The 17500-nt window shown below is 40.3% G+C and overlaps 1 protein-coding gene across 3 annotated transcripts in view; it reads right to left on the bottom strand.

Moving 5' to 3' along the window:
* The window catches only part of plxna1a (plexin A1a), a 280313-nt gene that overhangs the window by 41072 nt on the left and 221741 nt on the right, over positions 1–17500 (bottom strand). For 2 of the 3 annotated variants that reach the window (XM_032520348.1, XM_032520349.1), the window contains exons 17-19: positions 7436–7529; positions 5760–5996; positions 2182–2325 (exon numbers count right to left, since the gene is read on the bottom strand). In XM_032520348.1, coding sequence (XP_032376239.1) covers positions 2182–2325; positions 5760–5996; positions 7436–7529 — 475 coding nt within the window. Of the gene's footprint in view, positions 1–2181; positions 2326–5759; positions 5997–7435; positions 7530–12876; positions 13038–17500 lie in introns of those variants that run through there. The other variant, XM_032520350.1, reaches the window with a different exon arrangement.

Below are 17500 nucleotides of genomic sequence, written 5' to 3'. Positions count from 1 at the left end.
ATTTGTTAAGTAGCTATGTATATAATTTTATGCAAAGAAAAAAAAAAAAAGTTTTTTGAAACAGTGTACAGCTATCATCACTGCTGAATCAGGCTGGCAAATGCAGGTTACATGAAAAACAGAGAAACTGAAGGAGAACGGGGATGCTAGAGGGCAATTTTAACATGTAAGAGACGCATTCTGGTGCACTCCAAGATGAAAAACTGTGGGTATCTTGCAAAGGGTTCCGAAAAATCAGTGGACCAGTCCCTGCCCCTCCACAACCCATTACGCAGACATAGGGCCCTATCTTACACCCGATGCAGCGCAAAGCCAGACACAAGTGGCTTTGCTAGTTTAAGACTGATGCAGTTGTCAATTTCCTGTCCAGCAGACACGTCTTTTTAATAGCAAATACCAAGCACCCGGCTCACAAACCATTTTTACCGCCGTCAAACTAGCAAAAGTGGATGCTCTTAGATCGTTGCAATAGGGCCCATATACTATAAAATTCAGTTTAACAGCATTATGTTAAAATGTATATATTTAGTTCTGAGATAATTGATCAATTCAATTATAATATATTAATCAATATTAGAACTTAAATGGATTTGGGGACTGTTGGTGAATTGGAAGAGTTCATCGTGGACTCCAGAAAACTGTGGAGAACATTTTCCACTATTAACCACCGGATGTCTCTCACCTTTCGCTCTCCCTGTGTTGACGTTATCAAACTACGTTCGCTTCAGGAAACAACAACCTTCTAGCCAGTAAGCCATCAAGCTACACGCTGAAAAGTTCTGAAAAACATGTTGTCAATGCATCAAGACAGGCCTGCTTGGTTCTTTCGGGGAATGATGCCACATGATGTTTACGGCATTTACTATCTAACGTTGATTGGGACGTTTTGGGACCAAATGGTGGGGATTGCTGTGGACGAAGTACGAGGCTACACTGGTAAGAGCAAATTGCATTTAACCATGTGTCCAGCTAATGTGAATAGCTCACGTTACCGTATTGTGTGAACAGTTAACTTTATTTAATAGTGTATGTGACGTTTTCTTTTGCAGGTTGCAAATGTTCCACCAAAAGAAGTTCCTTTCCGAGACTGCAGAGCCACCGTCGCTGTGTCCGAAGCTTAGCGCCGCCCAAGACGATTGTGCTTGATTTAAAGAAATGCAAACAACCCAGAGAGTTTTTTTCTCCTATCCCAGAATGTGTTTGGTGTAGCCAGACGTTACTCCCCAGCGCTGTGGAAATAGGCCCAGCAATGTCAGACTAGCCATGTTACATTTTGTGTACTGTTAACTGTCTACACCATCAAAATAAATGAAGCTAATAAAAATGCATGAAAAATGGAGCTGGCACTATGGGACTTCTCAAATCCAAAACCGGCTGCACCTGCAGCAAAGAACTGCTGAGGCCTGCACAGCTGTTGGTGTGGATACACTTCAGTGGTTAGAAAGAAACATGGTTTTCAATCTGCTTACATGTCTGGAGGTTCACTATGGTCGCGTTGAACATGTTATGAGACTTGTGACATTGTTACCCGTAATGGATTTAGCTTCAACAGCACTGACGTGGTGCAAAGTTTGCAGATCTGCCCTTTTTGAATTGTGAATGTACAGCGATGTATTTCTATCAGGGGTCTGGTCCCTGAAACTTCCACTGCCTTGTTTTCAGCAACAGGCTAGCTGAAGGCCAATGAAGATCAACATGTTAATTAAGCGTTAAATATTTAACAGCAGCCTTGGTGTGCAAGCTCAACGAAGCGTATCTTGGATCTGTCAAAGGGAAATTGTTTAGAAAAGACGCGGGGGGTTATTCACATAACTCAGCAACAAGGTTAGAGTGACATTATGGGCTGAGACTGTCAGGCTAGAATGTTCTCATATTCATAAACATGAATTACTGTCTGTGTGGATACACCAAGTAGAACAGGTGGGGTTTTTGTCCTTATTAACTGCTTTTTGAACAAATCACACTGAAAACTCGCCCAGTTATTTATTGAATAAGAAAGATAATACATAATAGATGAAGAAAGAAGTCTACCATGAAAAGGTCTCAGCCCATAATATGCAGCGAGTCCAAAATGGGACGGAAAAGTGCATCGGTTTAAGAAAGGCAAAGTCAAATCAGATGTAAAATGTCACTGATGGAGACAGAGATGAAGACACAGAAGACGCAGAGTCATGATCTGACCGTGACTTTGTGTTGTCCGGTGAGGTTGGGCCATTCACACAGCAGCTGGCTCTCAGACAGGGTGAGGACGCAGGGAGTCTCTCCGATCAGCACCGTGTAGTTGAGGCGACTGTTACCCGGAGCAGCGGGGATCAGGTTGCGACCCTAAACACAGACAGAGAAAAATGTGGTGAGGAGAGGCATTTGGCTCTTTTAAGCATACTAAAGTGTGTGTGTGTGTGTGTGTGTGTTTGTGTGTTCATCATAATAAAGGAACAAGTCACAGATGTGTTACTGCTGTTTTTTGGACAACATTGGAGCTCTATGGACACACACACAATCCTGCTATACACGGACGCTTCTTCCCTTCTCTCCATTTCTCTCACACACACACACACACAAACAAAAACACACACACACACACACACACACACACACACACACACACACACGCTTGAATCCTGCTATGTCTGCTGTTGAAAATTGTTTTTTTCTAGAATTGAGTATTCCCATTTTTGGGATCTATTTTAAAACAATTCTTAACAACTCTGACCGGAGAAAAATAGAAATAAAATAAAAATACAACAGGAAGGTAATGAGGTGGACTTATGCACATGCTGTATACAAAGAGGCAGTGGGAGGCACGCAAACTCTCATCCACTAATACTGTGTTGTCTTCTGTCCACTAAACTGAATTCCATGCATATAGTCTGTACCGGAGGTGTGTAAACACTTGTCAACATTTGTCAATTTCTGTTCCAGTTTTTCATTTCAATATCAAGTCCAACAGCTCCAATTTGACACACACTTTGTCTGTGATGGAAGGGAAGGCAGTTAGTGTTGTGAAAAGGGAACTTGAGCAACAACAAGTAAACAAAAAGAAACAGGGGAAAGATAAATACAAAGAAAACAAGACAGATAGGAAAATGTGGCAAGAAAACATCAGGAGAGCAGAAGTGAGGAGTGGAGAGAGCAGAGGAAAGATTACGAGAGGTAGAACGAGATGAAAGGAATATACTCTAAAGTGAAAAAGAAAATGGGAATGAGAAGAAAACAGAGCTTGCGAGCGGGCGAGATAGACAGAGAGTGAGATAGCTGCCACGTCTCCCGCTGACTTAGCAGTGGGACGCAGAGACAGGCTCCGTTTTCCAATCCCATCGTCTCTGCAGGCCGCCACCCAGCCCTGCTCTGCAACCCTGTAAACATGCATCCCATTCCATCTTCTCTTCACACACACACACACACACACACACACACACACACACACACACACACACACACACACCACACACACACCCCTCAACCACACACATGCAGAGTTCAAGCCACACATGCACTCAAGTTGAAGCCACACATGGAGCTGTTGCAACACATATACACAACAGGCAATGAGCATCATGCGGATACACGCTCTCAAAAAACACACAAACACCCACAGGATATCACTCACTATAATCTGAAACCAGATAAATGTTTTTTTTGTCTTGCACGCTAACACACCTCAGTGAAAACACACCCGACACTTCAGATGAGAAATTAATTGCGTGGCGAGCGCAGTGCACGCATCTCTGAGAAATGCAACCCCCACATCCCCACGCCGCCAAATTGCATTTTTGTCCATTTCATCAGTGCTTCCAATGGGTAGGCAGTTCCACCAACAAGCCAAGCAGGAGATTTGGCAATTACAGAGAGGCTCTTTGCTAATAAATTATCATTTAAGAAATAAATTACGACGGTTATGCTGCTTTCAATCTCTTCATGGAGATAAACAGCGTAACACACTCTCTGTGATAACATAAGAGATAGTCAAGGCACATTGTAGCAGAAGATAAACGCACTGAACACTGGATTCAACACATCAATGTGACATTGATCTAAAAGAAATGGATATTATATTGTCCCTATATTGTGAAAAGACTCATGAAAGATGAAGTAAATGTGTTTTGCACATTGTGCAGCCCACGTAGCGTCAGCAGTTACTAAATTGTTTTTGTAGACACTGCTCCACCGGTTATTTCAGTTAATTTGGCCTTTGTAATAGCATTTGGCATTTGTAATAGCACAGTATACACACCCACACACACACATATACATATACACACACCCACACACACACACACACACACACACATATATATATATATATACACATATATATATACACACATATACATATATATATATATATATATATATATATATATATATATATATATATATATATATACATACATACATATATATATCATATACATATACACACATATACATATATACACACACACACACACACACACACATATATACATACATACATACATATACACATATATCTATATATCCACATATACAGTATATACACACATATTATATATACACATGTATATATGTAAGTATATATGTGTATATATATATATTCCTCTCTTTCAGGTGAGATAACTAAATGACATATACACACATGACTCAGGAATTGCCAATTAATTTCATATACTTATGTCCAATCACTGTTAATGAAAATGAAAACCAATATAATCCCAATCTCCTGGACCGTGAGCCTTGTGTGCTTCCACACTGCCCTTCCGGCATTCCAAATTAATTACACAAATTGATAAGGCTGTTATTTAAGAGGGCTCAAGGGTGCAGAGAAGGACGCCAGTCAAAGATGTTGCTGCTAGTCACTGAAGGAAAGAAACTGGCTTTGGAAGGTGTGGACGTTTCCTTCAGCTTTCAATTATTCATTTGTGAGATTATACCCCATTCAAGTGAGAACTGTTTTTTCTTTTTTGTGAAAACAAAAAATGCAAGCGTGTGTTTGCATCTCAGTGTGTAGGCATTGCCATTATTAATACAAGATCAGTTCAATATGTCTTTTTTATTTTTTTTTAAACATAATTTTTTGGGCATTTTAGGCATTTAATGACAGGACAGCTTAAGAAGTGAAATGGGAGAGAGGGGGGAATGACATGCAGCAAAGGGCCACAGCTCGAGGTCGAACCCTGGCCCGCTGTGTCGAGGAGTAAACCTCTATATATGGGCGCCCACTCTACCAACTGAGCTATCTGGGCACCCAATATGTTTGTGACTCTTGAAGTCAGGCTGAAAGTAGAAAAACATCTACCTTCCACTTCCCAAAACCTAGGTTTAAATAAAATATTTATTTAGAATGTGTGTACAGGTGAACATCCTGTGTGTAAATGCACTTTTTTGTGTGGCTGCTTTGGTGCTTATGGTTAAAAATAAAAGGCAAAACATTTAGCTAGTTAAATCAATCTTATCTCTATTTGCACTAAAAGAACAGCGCCGTCTTTCAGTTCTGTTCTGTAAAACAACACAAACAGTATCATTTGAGTTACTTATTTGTTGCCAATATGTTGCTGATGATCTCGTTTGTTTTTCTTTTCTGTTTAATGCTTATAAGTTCTATTTTGTATAAAGTATTTTATTTGTATTTTTATTTATTTTTGATTTGTCTTTTTACTGTTTTTAACGTTCAGTAAATTTACTTAACTAAATTGTTTGCAAGGTAAAAACCTCAAATCAGAGCACTGATGGAAGAAAAACTGAAATGCACAGGAAAGCAACACTTGTGTCTTTCAGACCTTGAGAATGAGTGGTGACGTGGGCTTGAGCTCCAGTATCCCAGAGGGACTCAACGGTTCAAACACAGGGTCGGGGTAGTAGCTGAACGTCTCGTTGACCACCACCAGAGCATTCACGTTGTCCATGTAGAACCCGATCTCATCCGGGCCTGTGCCGGTCTCAGAAAATCCCAGCTCTGAATCCGCCACCGATGGGGCCAGGCACACCATGACTGAGTTATTATACACTGTACAGTTCTGAAAAAGAGAGAGGAAACAAGAAAGAGTTTAGCTTATGTTTTTGGTCGACGTGAGTGTTACATGAGTCGGGAAAAAGACAATTCCTGAAGTTGTCTTTGTATGAGAGTATATACACTGAACGTGGACACAAAACTAAATGCATAAACTTTTCATTATAATCTAGTTATAGTTCTGTGAGTTAATGTCTTTCATGAAACAGGCAGCATGTCCTTTTTTTTGAAATATTGAGAATAACCCGCAAGCTATAATTCTGTTGTTTTGAAAGTCGACCGGAATTCTCCTTAAACCCCAACCTGTGGCAAGACACACCCCTGTTTCTACACCTATGTCAAGACTAAGGAATATGTAACTATTAAATAAGATGCTTATTGTTGGCCTTCATGTTTAATTTTCAGACAACATAACTGGCAAATGCAATGCTGTTCTGATGAGGCAAGTCCTGCTCCGATCAGTTCACAGTGATTTCAAATCAATCCACGCATTCAATTGCATTGCAATACAATAGTAATGACACTTTGACAAAATAAAGCAGACATGATGTTCATTGTGATGGATTGCCTATCCAAAGCAAGTCTCTGCAACTTGGCTGTCATGCAGTAATGAAATGAATAAGAAAGGCTGTCTAGAAGGGTGGAAAAATGTATTGAGAAAAATGCAAAACACCATAGTATGCTTTGGAAAAATGGCTGTCATTGCAGTATTCATGATTTGTAGTAAATGGGTGACAACTTTACAAAACATCAGCGTGGTCCTTTAAGTGCAAAGTAGCACTTTGATAAAGGGCTGTGTGGGATGCGTCGTGTAGGCTGTTTGCCTCAATAAACGACAGCTTTATCTGCAGGTTGTAGTGCCTCAGTATTGTTTGAAGTTCAGTTTTTACCCTTGACAACTAAAGAGCTTCAACTCACAGAGACAATCACCAAAGTGCTTTGGGAATCTATGGAATTGATGAAACTCTTCAACTTTTCAAACAGGTCTTCAGGTTTTGCATGGATTTTTTTTCTCTTTTTTCCCCAAAGCATCCTGCGCGTGTGCACACACACACACACACACACACACACACACCACACACACACACACACACACACACACATAATACACACACACACACATACACACACCAACTTCTCAAGTTGTCTCTTTCTCTTTGTGACACAAACACTCATGTGGTGCACTGACATTTGAAAAGCTATGTGGCCTGAGGTAGCGTTAGATGTCTGAATCTGGAGCTGCAGAGAGAGCCAACGTGAGCAACACACAGAGAGACAGACTGTCTGCCGCCTTCAGTGGCGCTGTAGAAGTAGTTGTCTGCAGATTTTCTTCTGTATGTCTGAATAGAACTGTCAATGTATATACTGTATATACTGCCAGGGTGTGTGTTGGTAAATTTATATTTGTGTGTGTGTATGTGTGATTCACTTTACTGTAATACTCACATGAAAGGATTCCGCCTGCCCATACTTGGCCCTGATCTTTGGTTCTCGGATGGTTGCAAGGTTGGTCCCGCTCACTGTAAGCAGAGTCCCGCCACTGCAAGGAGGAAGTGAGAGGATAAGAAGAGAGTAAGAAAAGAAGAAGAAGAAGAAGAAATGTCCAGTAGGTGAACAGTTCCTTCTTCAGGGAAAACAAATCTCTCCCTGTTTCAAACATATTTATGATTGATAGGGGGTCCAAAGTACCTGCAAAATGTCATGTTCAAATGATGTGACAAATGTTCCTAAAGAACAGCTGATGAAAAATCTTCTTTTTCTACTTTGCCAAAAAAAAACTCTGGCAACATCTGATTACAACACTGACATTAGAGACCCTTAAGCTGCTATAGGGAAGAAACATACAATATTATGCTTACAATATGAGTTTATTGCAAATAACGTGCTGAGTCAAAACTTTCAGCCAGCATAACATCATAATCAGCTATCCCTGTCTCCTGGAAGTTACCTTTACGTACTACCGAATGGTTTTCCAAATTTTGTAGTGAGGTCAAACATAATCCAACCTGTTCTCACGGAAGTTTTTGGAATGGTCATGTTATTTTGATCTATTACATCATCAACAGGGAAACGATTTTCTCGTTTATTTTGTGGTGGTCATCATGAAATGGGATGTGACCATTTCACAAACTGCCATGAGACTGGGCTGCAGCCGCCTGCTCTGGGGGACAACAACGGCCACCGAGACACCATCCGCAGTCTCTGGAGGTGCAACAACGGGGAAATGAGACGCCACATGCCGGCGAGAACTGTCATGACACTGGGCTTCTCTGGGGGACGCAACAACGGGGAAATAAAATGCCACACGCCGGCAACAACAACAGGATGGACCACCCCACGCGGGACGCACTACAACAACTGGACGGTTGTGGTTAGGGAAAGAACAACGGGGAAAGGAACCGTCATACACAGGAGACGGTTCCAACAACAGGATAGAGAAAAGAAGATGATTGCAGAAAGGACCGGTCACACGCAGGACGCGTTCCCCGGTCCCCGGGGTATAAGTCCTGTGTTGTTTGACCCATCCGCCACCCCGACCAACCAATGCTTCCCATTGAAATACATTAGTTTTTTTTCAGAAAATCGCTTCCCTGTACACAAATCAAGAGATTAAATAACGTCACCATTTCACAAACATCCTGCATAATTGCCGCATTGATTTGATAGATGATAGAACTTGGCTGATGCCCTGAGCTTCATTTTGTTGGTGAGTAGTGTGTGAAGGCAGACTCACACACTCTTAGTGTAACAATGTCTATGCGGTTCATTGCAGATCAACTCATAGAAGATGTCTTTTTTATAGTAAATTCTTGTAGATATGAAACAAACAAGTGTCCTTATGGAATGGACTGAACAATGACATCAAACAGAGTACTTGACCAATACAGAAAGAAATAGTCCAAAATATAGGAATGGAATTGTAATGTAAAGGTATTGTTGTATATTGTTGTAAGCTATTGTAAGACCAGAAAGAATGTATTCTGTATTTGCATATATATTTGTTTTGTGATAATATGATATTGTGAAGTAGGGGCAGGACTTATTAAGCCGTATGCTTTTGACTGCTCCTTCTCAAACTTATCCTTTTGTTATTTTTTGGGGGTCTTGGAGTGTTTGTGTTTTAATCTGCTGGTTTTAATTTGGTTTTCTTTTGCCACATTGTTAATTGTTGGACAAAAATAATAAAGTATTTGGAGAAGTGAAGCACCCTTCAGTGGCATCCCAAGTTGGTCTGACTCAACATGATTGGTGGAGTTGTTTCTTTTAATGACCCCCCCAAAATGCAAGATCACTAGTGCTGAGAAAGGATCATGAAGATCACGGAAAAGAAATAAAAGCAATCTTCATGATAGAAGGACTCTTGCCACTTTTAATGACAACAGGGTTAGTCTTCCATTTTCACTGCAACACTTAAATTGGATTTATGAGGTTTTCATAAAGGATGTCTTACCTTCTTGATGTTTACCTTGTTTTACAGTGGCAGTTGCAAACTCTGAGTACTCTACTCTGTTTTCTGCTCGGAGACGTTCGCTGTTGCCTTGACTATCTGTGCCCTCTGAGAAATATAGGTTAATATTCCCTTTCTGTAGGTTTCTCAGTGCTTGGAGGGGGATAAACTGTAGTCTCTAGCACTGCTGCCGATACAAAACCTTGTATCTTGAGAAAGTCATAAACCATATGCAGCTCCCTAACTGCACATTGGACACTAAACCATTTTTGAAAACATACAGTGGGCATTGAATGGACATTTTGGGCCTAGTATGTAGTTGAACACACCAATGACCAACACTCACAATTAAGATATGTCCGTAGGCATCTTGCGAGCTGGATGTGGAGTGTAATGCATGTCATTTTCTGCTAATTTATGTGCCTGACTGCTGCCTCAACTAGTATCTACCCCTTAAAGGCTAGTGCTTTTAAGATTTACTCCCTTTTTTGCTTGGGTATCTTTATTGGTGTCCGCTCTCTGCAAGGGACAATCCTGAGGTAGGGAATGGCCCATTGCCGTGACTATTTTTTTTTAATTGTTTTTTTATTGAACATTGATAGTACAGGATATGCACACAGAAACAAGATTCACAAAAGGACCAATGTCCACGTTATCGTTTTGTATGAGTTAACCCCCCCCCCCCTACCTCCCAGAACAAGTAGGACACCCATCTAAAAAGTATAAAGGATAATAATAAGAACAATGACAATAGCAACAATAATAGTAATAATAATAGTGACTGAATAATAAAAAGGAACACAGATAAACAAAAATAAATAAATAAATAAAAATAAAATAAAATAAAGCTCACCATTGTAGAAATTATGTACTGCACACTATAGTTCTCATGGACGATTTATCACTTTATCACTTCCTTTATCACTTTATCACTTCAATACTGGACTCAACACTGACACTTTAATAATAATAAAATGGTCTTTTGTTTGTTTTATTTGACAAATGTTCTTATTGTTGTTATTATCATTATTGTTATTTTGTTGTCTTTATACTGTCTTTTCTTTTCTTTTTTAATCTATTTTTTAATTTGTTCTTTCTTGCTAAAACTGGTGCTGGAATTTTCAATTTCCTTGCGGGAGTCATCCCAAAAGGATCAATAAAGAGAAGTCTAAGTCTAAAAAGAATAACACAACTGTAAGTGCTAGACGGTTGCTAAGTGGGCACAGTTTTAAGCTTACCCAAATACTTCAGCACTGAACCCCAGACAGAAAAGAATTTGTCCCTGGACCCCCTGAGAGTGTATTTTATTTTCTCTAACTGTATGAGCTGCATTAGGTCATTAAACCACAGAGATACATTAGGTGGATGTTTAGCTTTCCAATGCAATAAAATTCTCCTGCGTGCAAGCAATGTTGTAAAAGCAATGATGGTTTTATCTTTTTTCCTTATTGTCGAGTATCTACTGTCAGTAGTGCCAAATATGGCCATTACTGCATTAGGTTGTAGGTCAATACCAAGGGCTTCTGACAGTGTTTCAAAGATTACAGACCAGTACGATGCTAGGGCCTTGCCGTGACTATTTAACTACAAAAGTCTCTATTCTGTAGACTTACCTGCCCTTCGTCTCCTACTGTGTTTTTCTTTTTGCTGTTTTTAAATATTGTGTAACGTAATGAATTTGAAAAACAGATTTGTTGGAATATCTTGACCAATCATCATCTTTGCAGAACTGTACACTTTGCGGAGTCAAAAAAAATATCCACGGGAGCTGGTCTTATATAGTGCTCTCCCTGTTCTTTATCCCCGTTCTTCTAGGATTCAGGGTAACTTGGATGGCTTTGAGTAATCCGACAAGTCTGCCTGTATGGCTTCCATGAGAAAGCAATAGATCAGCCACATGAAGCATCCCTTTTCTGCCATTTGACACAAACATCGGGTGTATTTTCACCACGTTTACCTTTTGCAGCTGCAAGTGGATGAATGGTGACTCCGCCGATGACCCACTGCTTCTAAATTGTAGGATTACAATGTGACGGCTGGAGCTGACAACACTGTATGTCTTTAAACCAGTCAAGCTTAAGATGGGGCTACATATGCCAAATCCTACCTCTCTGACAAGGAAGGTATACTTCCCTTGGAAGTCTGAGTCACTCCTAATTCTAAAGTTCTAGTTCTTCAGGCCATTATAAAAGGCCAGACAGGTAGACACAATGATTACAAAGTTATGTTATAGCATCATGCCAGTCACTGAGGCATTGCACAAGACTTCATCCCTGGCTCTGAGTGCAGCTCAGAGAGTATTCTCTCCAACCCTCCGCCGCAGAAGGATAACCAGGCACATTCCTTTTAGTGGGTTATCATGTGTTAACATTGATTTCTGAAAAACACAGGTGTCTTTTCGTTGTAGACATTAATCTGACATTTATTCAGAATGACTAGGGACACCGACAGCAGAGTAAGGGATATGTTGATACAAAGCAGAGACAGAGCATAATATCTTGAATAGAGAGTTTGGCCGGCTAACGCTAGGCATTCATCGCTCAATCTAATCCAGGAAGACTTATAATAACAGCCAATGGTAATGATAGGGAGGGACAGGGAGTAAATAATGAAAGTAGATGCACCACCTCTGGCATTGTTGGGAGACAAATACATTCAAGTCTGGTTATTCTTCTCAACTAGAGTTTTTTTTTCTTTTGCTTTTGGCAGGTTGCCCATTACTGGCTATTGCGACTGGGGTCCCATTCAATCCTAGATTTCTTTGGATAACCGGATCATGTGTAAGACATGATTGTAGCTGTTAGTAGGGATATCAAGTCTTTGGTATTTTGAAATCTGAAATAGGTGTATTTCTCTGCTCCTACTTTCACACACTATACAAATTGACATAACACTCATAATACTGTAGTCTTATCATTTCTACTACCGTACTGTAATCTTCAAGAGCCAAATTGAGCAACTTGAAACGAGACACTTCAGTCCAAAATGGCAGAGTGCCATGAAAGTTTGCTACAATGTGGTGAAATTAATTATGTACAAATCAAGACTGTTCTTTTGAGCAGAGTCTAATTAATGTTAAGAAGTGTAAGTTGTAATGATGTAAAACTTCCATCTAAACTGAACAACAAAAAGTGTTTTTCTTTTCTTTTTTTCTTTTCTATGTTCTACTTTGAATGCAAATTAATTTTTGTGATGTATCACAGCAAGGGTACTCCTGGATTCTTCATTTACATATTGTTGCATAAGCAATGCTCTAATACCATTATGTTCAATACTGTAAACTGTGTTTGCTCATACTAGCATTATATTACTGTGCTCTTTATAAGCAAGCTGAAGGCGGCTGCTTAACAAAGGACCAATGGAGCTGACAAAGAAGCAATGGAGCTGAGGCCACAGTCAAATGAACTGATTTTTAATGTTTATGGCATTGCCTCAAATGCATCATAGGACTAGGCAGACTGCACTTCTTATACTGCCAGTCCTCTGTCTCCTTTCTCCTCCTCCCCTCTCTGCCTCAGCTTGATGTATATTTGTGCTGAGTCCCTCTGTCCCCATTGCTCCTCTCTTTGTCTAAGTGAGTCTCTTTAGCTCAGGTACATGCTTCAGGGAACAGACAACAAGACAATCAAGATGAACTCCCAGGGATGGCTGGAGAAATCCAACAACTGTTGTTAGTATTTCTATCTGTCTGCTCCCCTTTTTTTCTCTTGCTATCTCTGTCATTACTTTTCGTTTTACTCTTTTCCTTTTCTCACCCTCTCTTGGGTCCAATCCTGCTCTAACTGACCGTCAAATATGATATTATAATATTTTTTATAAAAAATGTCAACAGCAGGGGTGAAACCAAGCTCTGTAAGCCCTAGACACAACGATAGTAGCAAGTTTCCTCAGGGTCGTGGTTATGCCGTGACAAAGTTGACCGTAACATTGGAAACACCTGTTGTGATTACAGTACATCAAAAGGGGGAAGATTAGCCTAGAATTAGACATTGCTTAATTCAAACAGAAAAAACAAATAATGGCTAAAAATAAATGAAACACACACACTTAAAGGGATAGTTTGGATATTGTGAAGTGAGGTTGGATGAGGTACTTATCCAGGGCTGTCTGAGGGCAAGGTAAAACATTGAAACTATTCTTAAAATAGGTAAAGTAATCTTTTTTTAGGTGTGCCTTTATTTAGGAGGCAAAAATTCTTTTTTGATTTGTGGCCCCTACTACAGCAGTACATTGCTTAGTTTCTCTGTTGGTCCTTTGTTCTGTTTCTCCAAAAAGGAGACGTGCTGACTGCAATCTACTGTAGGCAATACACTGACATAAAACCCCTATTTAAAAGTTGCAACCTATCCCTTTAAGGCTTTAAGGCTATTCGTTTTAGGCTCACACCAGCATTAAACAGCAAAAAGTAGTGGTATAATCAGTTAATTTAAATGGAATCATGAATCACTCATGGGGGGCAAAATAATTCATGCAAATGTTATTAGTTTATTTTTGGTAAACTTTGACACAGATATGCACTGTTGAAAAACAACAAGCCATCCTGACAGTGCTGGGGGAGAACAGGAAGATAAAAAAACGGAATACAAATCGCAAAACTACATGTTTTGAACCTGTTAGCAACCAGGCAAAGGAGCTTATGCTAGTTTATTAAAAAAAACAACAACTCTAGTTTAGGAAGCTAGCTAGCATGAAGAGCTACTTCCCCACTTTAATAATTCTTTGATTGAAACAATGTATTAAGTCAGTTAACAGCCTAGTACAAAGGAAATACAGAAGAAGCTTAGAGAACTATTGGGACTGACTAGTCTGTTCCCGGCTTGCTAGCATGTCAGCCATTGGCTCTCCAACTTTCACCAAATATCCCTACCAAATTTATAGTTTCTAAGGACGTGTGGATAAACTTTGCTACTTTCCGGTGTGACCTTAATGCTATTAAATAAATACTTTGGATAAGTAAATTTGAACTTTTGTGTTATTGAATTTATTGTGAGAGCTGCATGCTTGCTGTCTGAACAGCTATATTTAGACCTGGCCACTATCAGTGCAACCGGTTTTCTAATGGATACAATTAAGCAGCTGCACTGGAATAGTAGGGCTATATAGCCCCTTGCCTAAAGGCACCTTGGCAGTACTTGTCAAAGAAATGGCACACCCCATGCTATTTCGCTATATTTATCCAGCCAGTTTGGGATGAGATTTGAATATTCAAGTCCAAAATTGCTTCTCTAGCCATCTGTCCCAGATGTGCACTACTCATTGATTTATTGTTTGAAGTGCTCTGTCTTCTTCGTAAATGGAATATCATCAGCCAAGCAAAATAATAATGCACTCTATTGGCCCTATCTTGCACACGGTGCTGCGCGCACTGCCCGACGCAAGTGTCTTTGCTATTTTAAGACCGACGTAGTTGTGTTAATTTCCCATCCTCCGCCCGTGTCGTTTAAATAGCAAATGCACCAGCGCTCATCTTTGTGCCCATGGGCATGCTGGTCTTACAGGGAGGTGTGTTCAGGTGAATTATTAGCGTATTGCTATCTTGCGGCAGCAGCAAGTGATCGCGGCATTCACCAACAAAAACCTAGTGCAAAGTCAAAAGCACAGCATTTCATTGTTATTTAACAGCATATTAGTGAAATGCGCCTAGGCTCGTGCACAGCGCGTGCACATTATACTTGTTACACACACACACACACACACACACACACACACACACATACACACACATACACACACATACACACACACAGACACAGGAAAGCGCAGCAGCACAAACACATGCAAAAGATTACAAATAAAAATATTATGGTGCAAATCTGCCATCATAATAATGCGCCAAGGTACAAACGCAACTGGCTTTTTGGAAAGGGAGATGACAATGATTGGTTTATGCCATGTTATGGCCCAAAACACACCTATGAAATAAGTACAACCCTTTTGAACCATGCGCCAGGCGCACTGACCCTTTTTTTTTTGCAAAAAATGGATTTGGACACACCCTAAATGCAGCTGCATTATGCACTTCAAGCTGTGCACTTAGATCGTTAAAATAGGGTCCCATCTCTTCTCCTTGCTCTTTTCTCTACTCACTGTCCTTTATCCACTCTTGCTATTATCTATCAAGCACAATGATAATGCTCTGCAGGTGTGCATTTATAAACACCAAGGCAGACAATGAGGCAGAAATAAACCAATGTGATATCACATCTTAACGGTTCGTTATACTCTTTACCTGAGCCAATGTGTGACACTGTGACAGAGGGCACTGGCTGAAACACACAAGTTGAATTAAAGCTTCCACTAGCTGGAAGCCATGCACACAGTTTTGTTGCTGTTTGTAAGGTGTGAGAGTAGTTTTGTGGTTTTCTGAGCCAGATGGAGGAGGGATTTGGGGCCAAACATCAAAGACTCTGGGAATCAGTGGGGTGCGTGTACTGTATGCGTGTGTGCATGTGTGGTTTTTATGTGGGTTCATCACCCCTAAATGAGCTTCTGAAGTAGAACCCCAGATTTGAGCATCTCAACACACACACACACACACACACACACACACACACACACACACACACACACACACACACACACACACACACACACACACACACACACACACACACACACACACACACACACACACACACACACACACACACACACACACACACACACACACACACACACACACAAAACACCCTCACGGTGGGTGTGCGGTACAGTGATTGGGACTCAGCTGCTTCTCGGCCAGTCCTACTGGGCAAAAGGAACAGGGAAGCATTCATCAACACTCCTCTCTAACAAGCTCTGCATCTATCTGCCACCATCTACTGATGAGTAACCACAGGGAAGAAAGCAACACAGAAAGGAAAAGATAAAGGAACATGACTGACAGAGGTAAAAAAGAGAGGAAACAGGGCAAGATAGCTGCCCGTTTCAAAATCTTGAATTAAAATTAAGAAGAAAGGGAATGAAAAATGCAGAATAACAGAAATAATATAGAAAGGAAAAGTGTACAGCAGGTGTTCTGACATATGTGAGAATAGGCCTTTTCAGACAGGTGGGTAACATAATACTGTGAACTCATTCATTTGGGCAGACATTTAGGCATTGCCATATCACAGGAGGTGGTTTGTAATAGACATAAACATTCTGCAGGAAATCTTGAGCTTTGTCGCCAGCTAGCATCCAGCTCTTAGAGATAAACTTAAAAGGAGATCTATTTCACCTTAAGGATCCAACATCCAGACAGAACTTGAATTAAAGGAAGGCCTCCAGTTACCAATAATCAGTGGGTATTTGGAATTGTAATTAATACCAGGGTGGGAGCAAGGATTAAAATCATTGATGAAACAAAACAATATTAAAATTACCCAAACTTCCAAATGACAAGTAGAACCCATGGTGAATGGAGCTTCAGATGAGCCACGGAGGCTACATTTACATTACTACGTTTTGTTTTTTTAAGCCACGTTTTAAGACAAAATCGATGGCCATGCACACAAGTGTTTTAAGCTCCAGTAGAACACCTAATTTCCGTCAGTGATATATTTTGGGCTTCATTTAATAAAAATAACCTGTAGCAGTACACAATTGTGTGTTTATTGTTTTGATTACATTGTGCGGAATTACTTTGCGTTGCCTATTTATGTATATTTATTTCAATTTCTCTCCGTTAATCACCGGCATCTGTACAGGGGTTGCCATTGTAGTTTTTGTGCGTGACGTCAAAAACTGTAACTGGGAGTACAACGATCTGATACAAGTTCACGAGTAGTAAGTTATGGGTTTGACTGGCGTTCCAGGGCACTTTCACAGGTAGAACGTTGTGAAAACACAAGTTACGGGTTGCCTGAAAGGCAGCATTTGTCTCAGAGAACAAGACGTCATGACCGAAAAGATCCAACCATTGGCGTCAGTGTTGGTGTTTACCAAGGGCTCCGCTTGCAGCCGTTGAGAGAAGTGTTTTCAAATTTCTCCGGTTTAGGGGCTTTGAAACTCCAGAGCAGTGTGAATGCAAGGTGTAAACGTCGCAAAAAATATTTGTTTTTAAACCAAAATGTAGCAATATA

This window comes from Etheostoma spectabile, chromosome 7, assembly GCF_008692095.1.
Source record: "Etheostoma spectabile isolate EspeVRDwgs_2016 chromosome 7, UIUC_Espe_1.0, whole genome shotgun sequence".
Taxonomy (NCBI): Eukaryota; Metazoa; Chordata; class Actinopteri; order Perciformes; family Percidae; genus Etheostoma; species Etheostoma spectabile.
The sequence above is the reverse complement of the archived record's forward strand: the minus strand, read 5'-3'. Positions and strand labels throughout refer to the sequence as shown.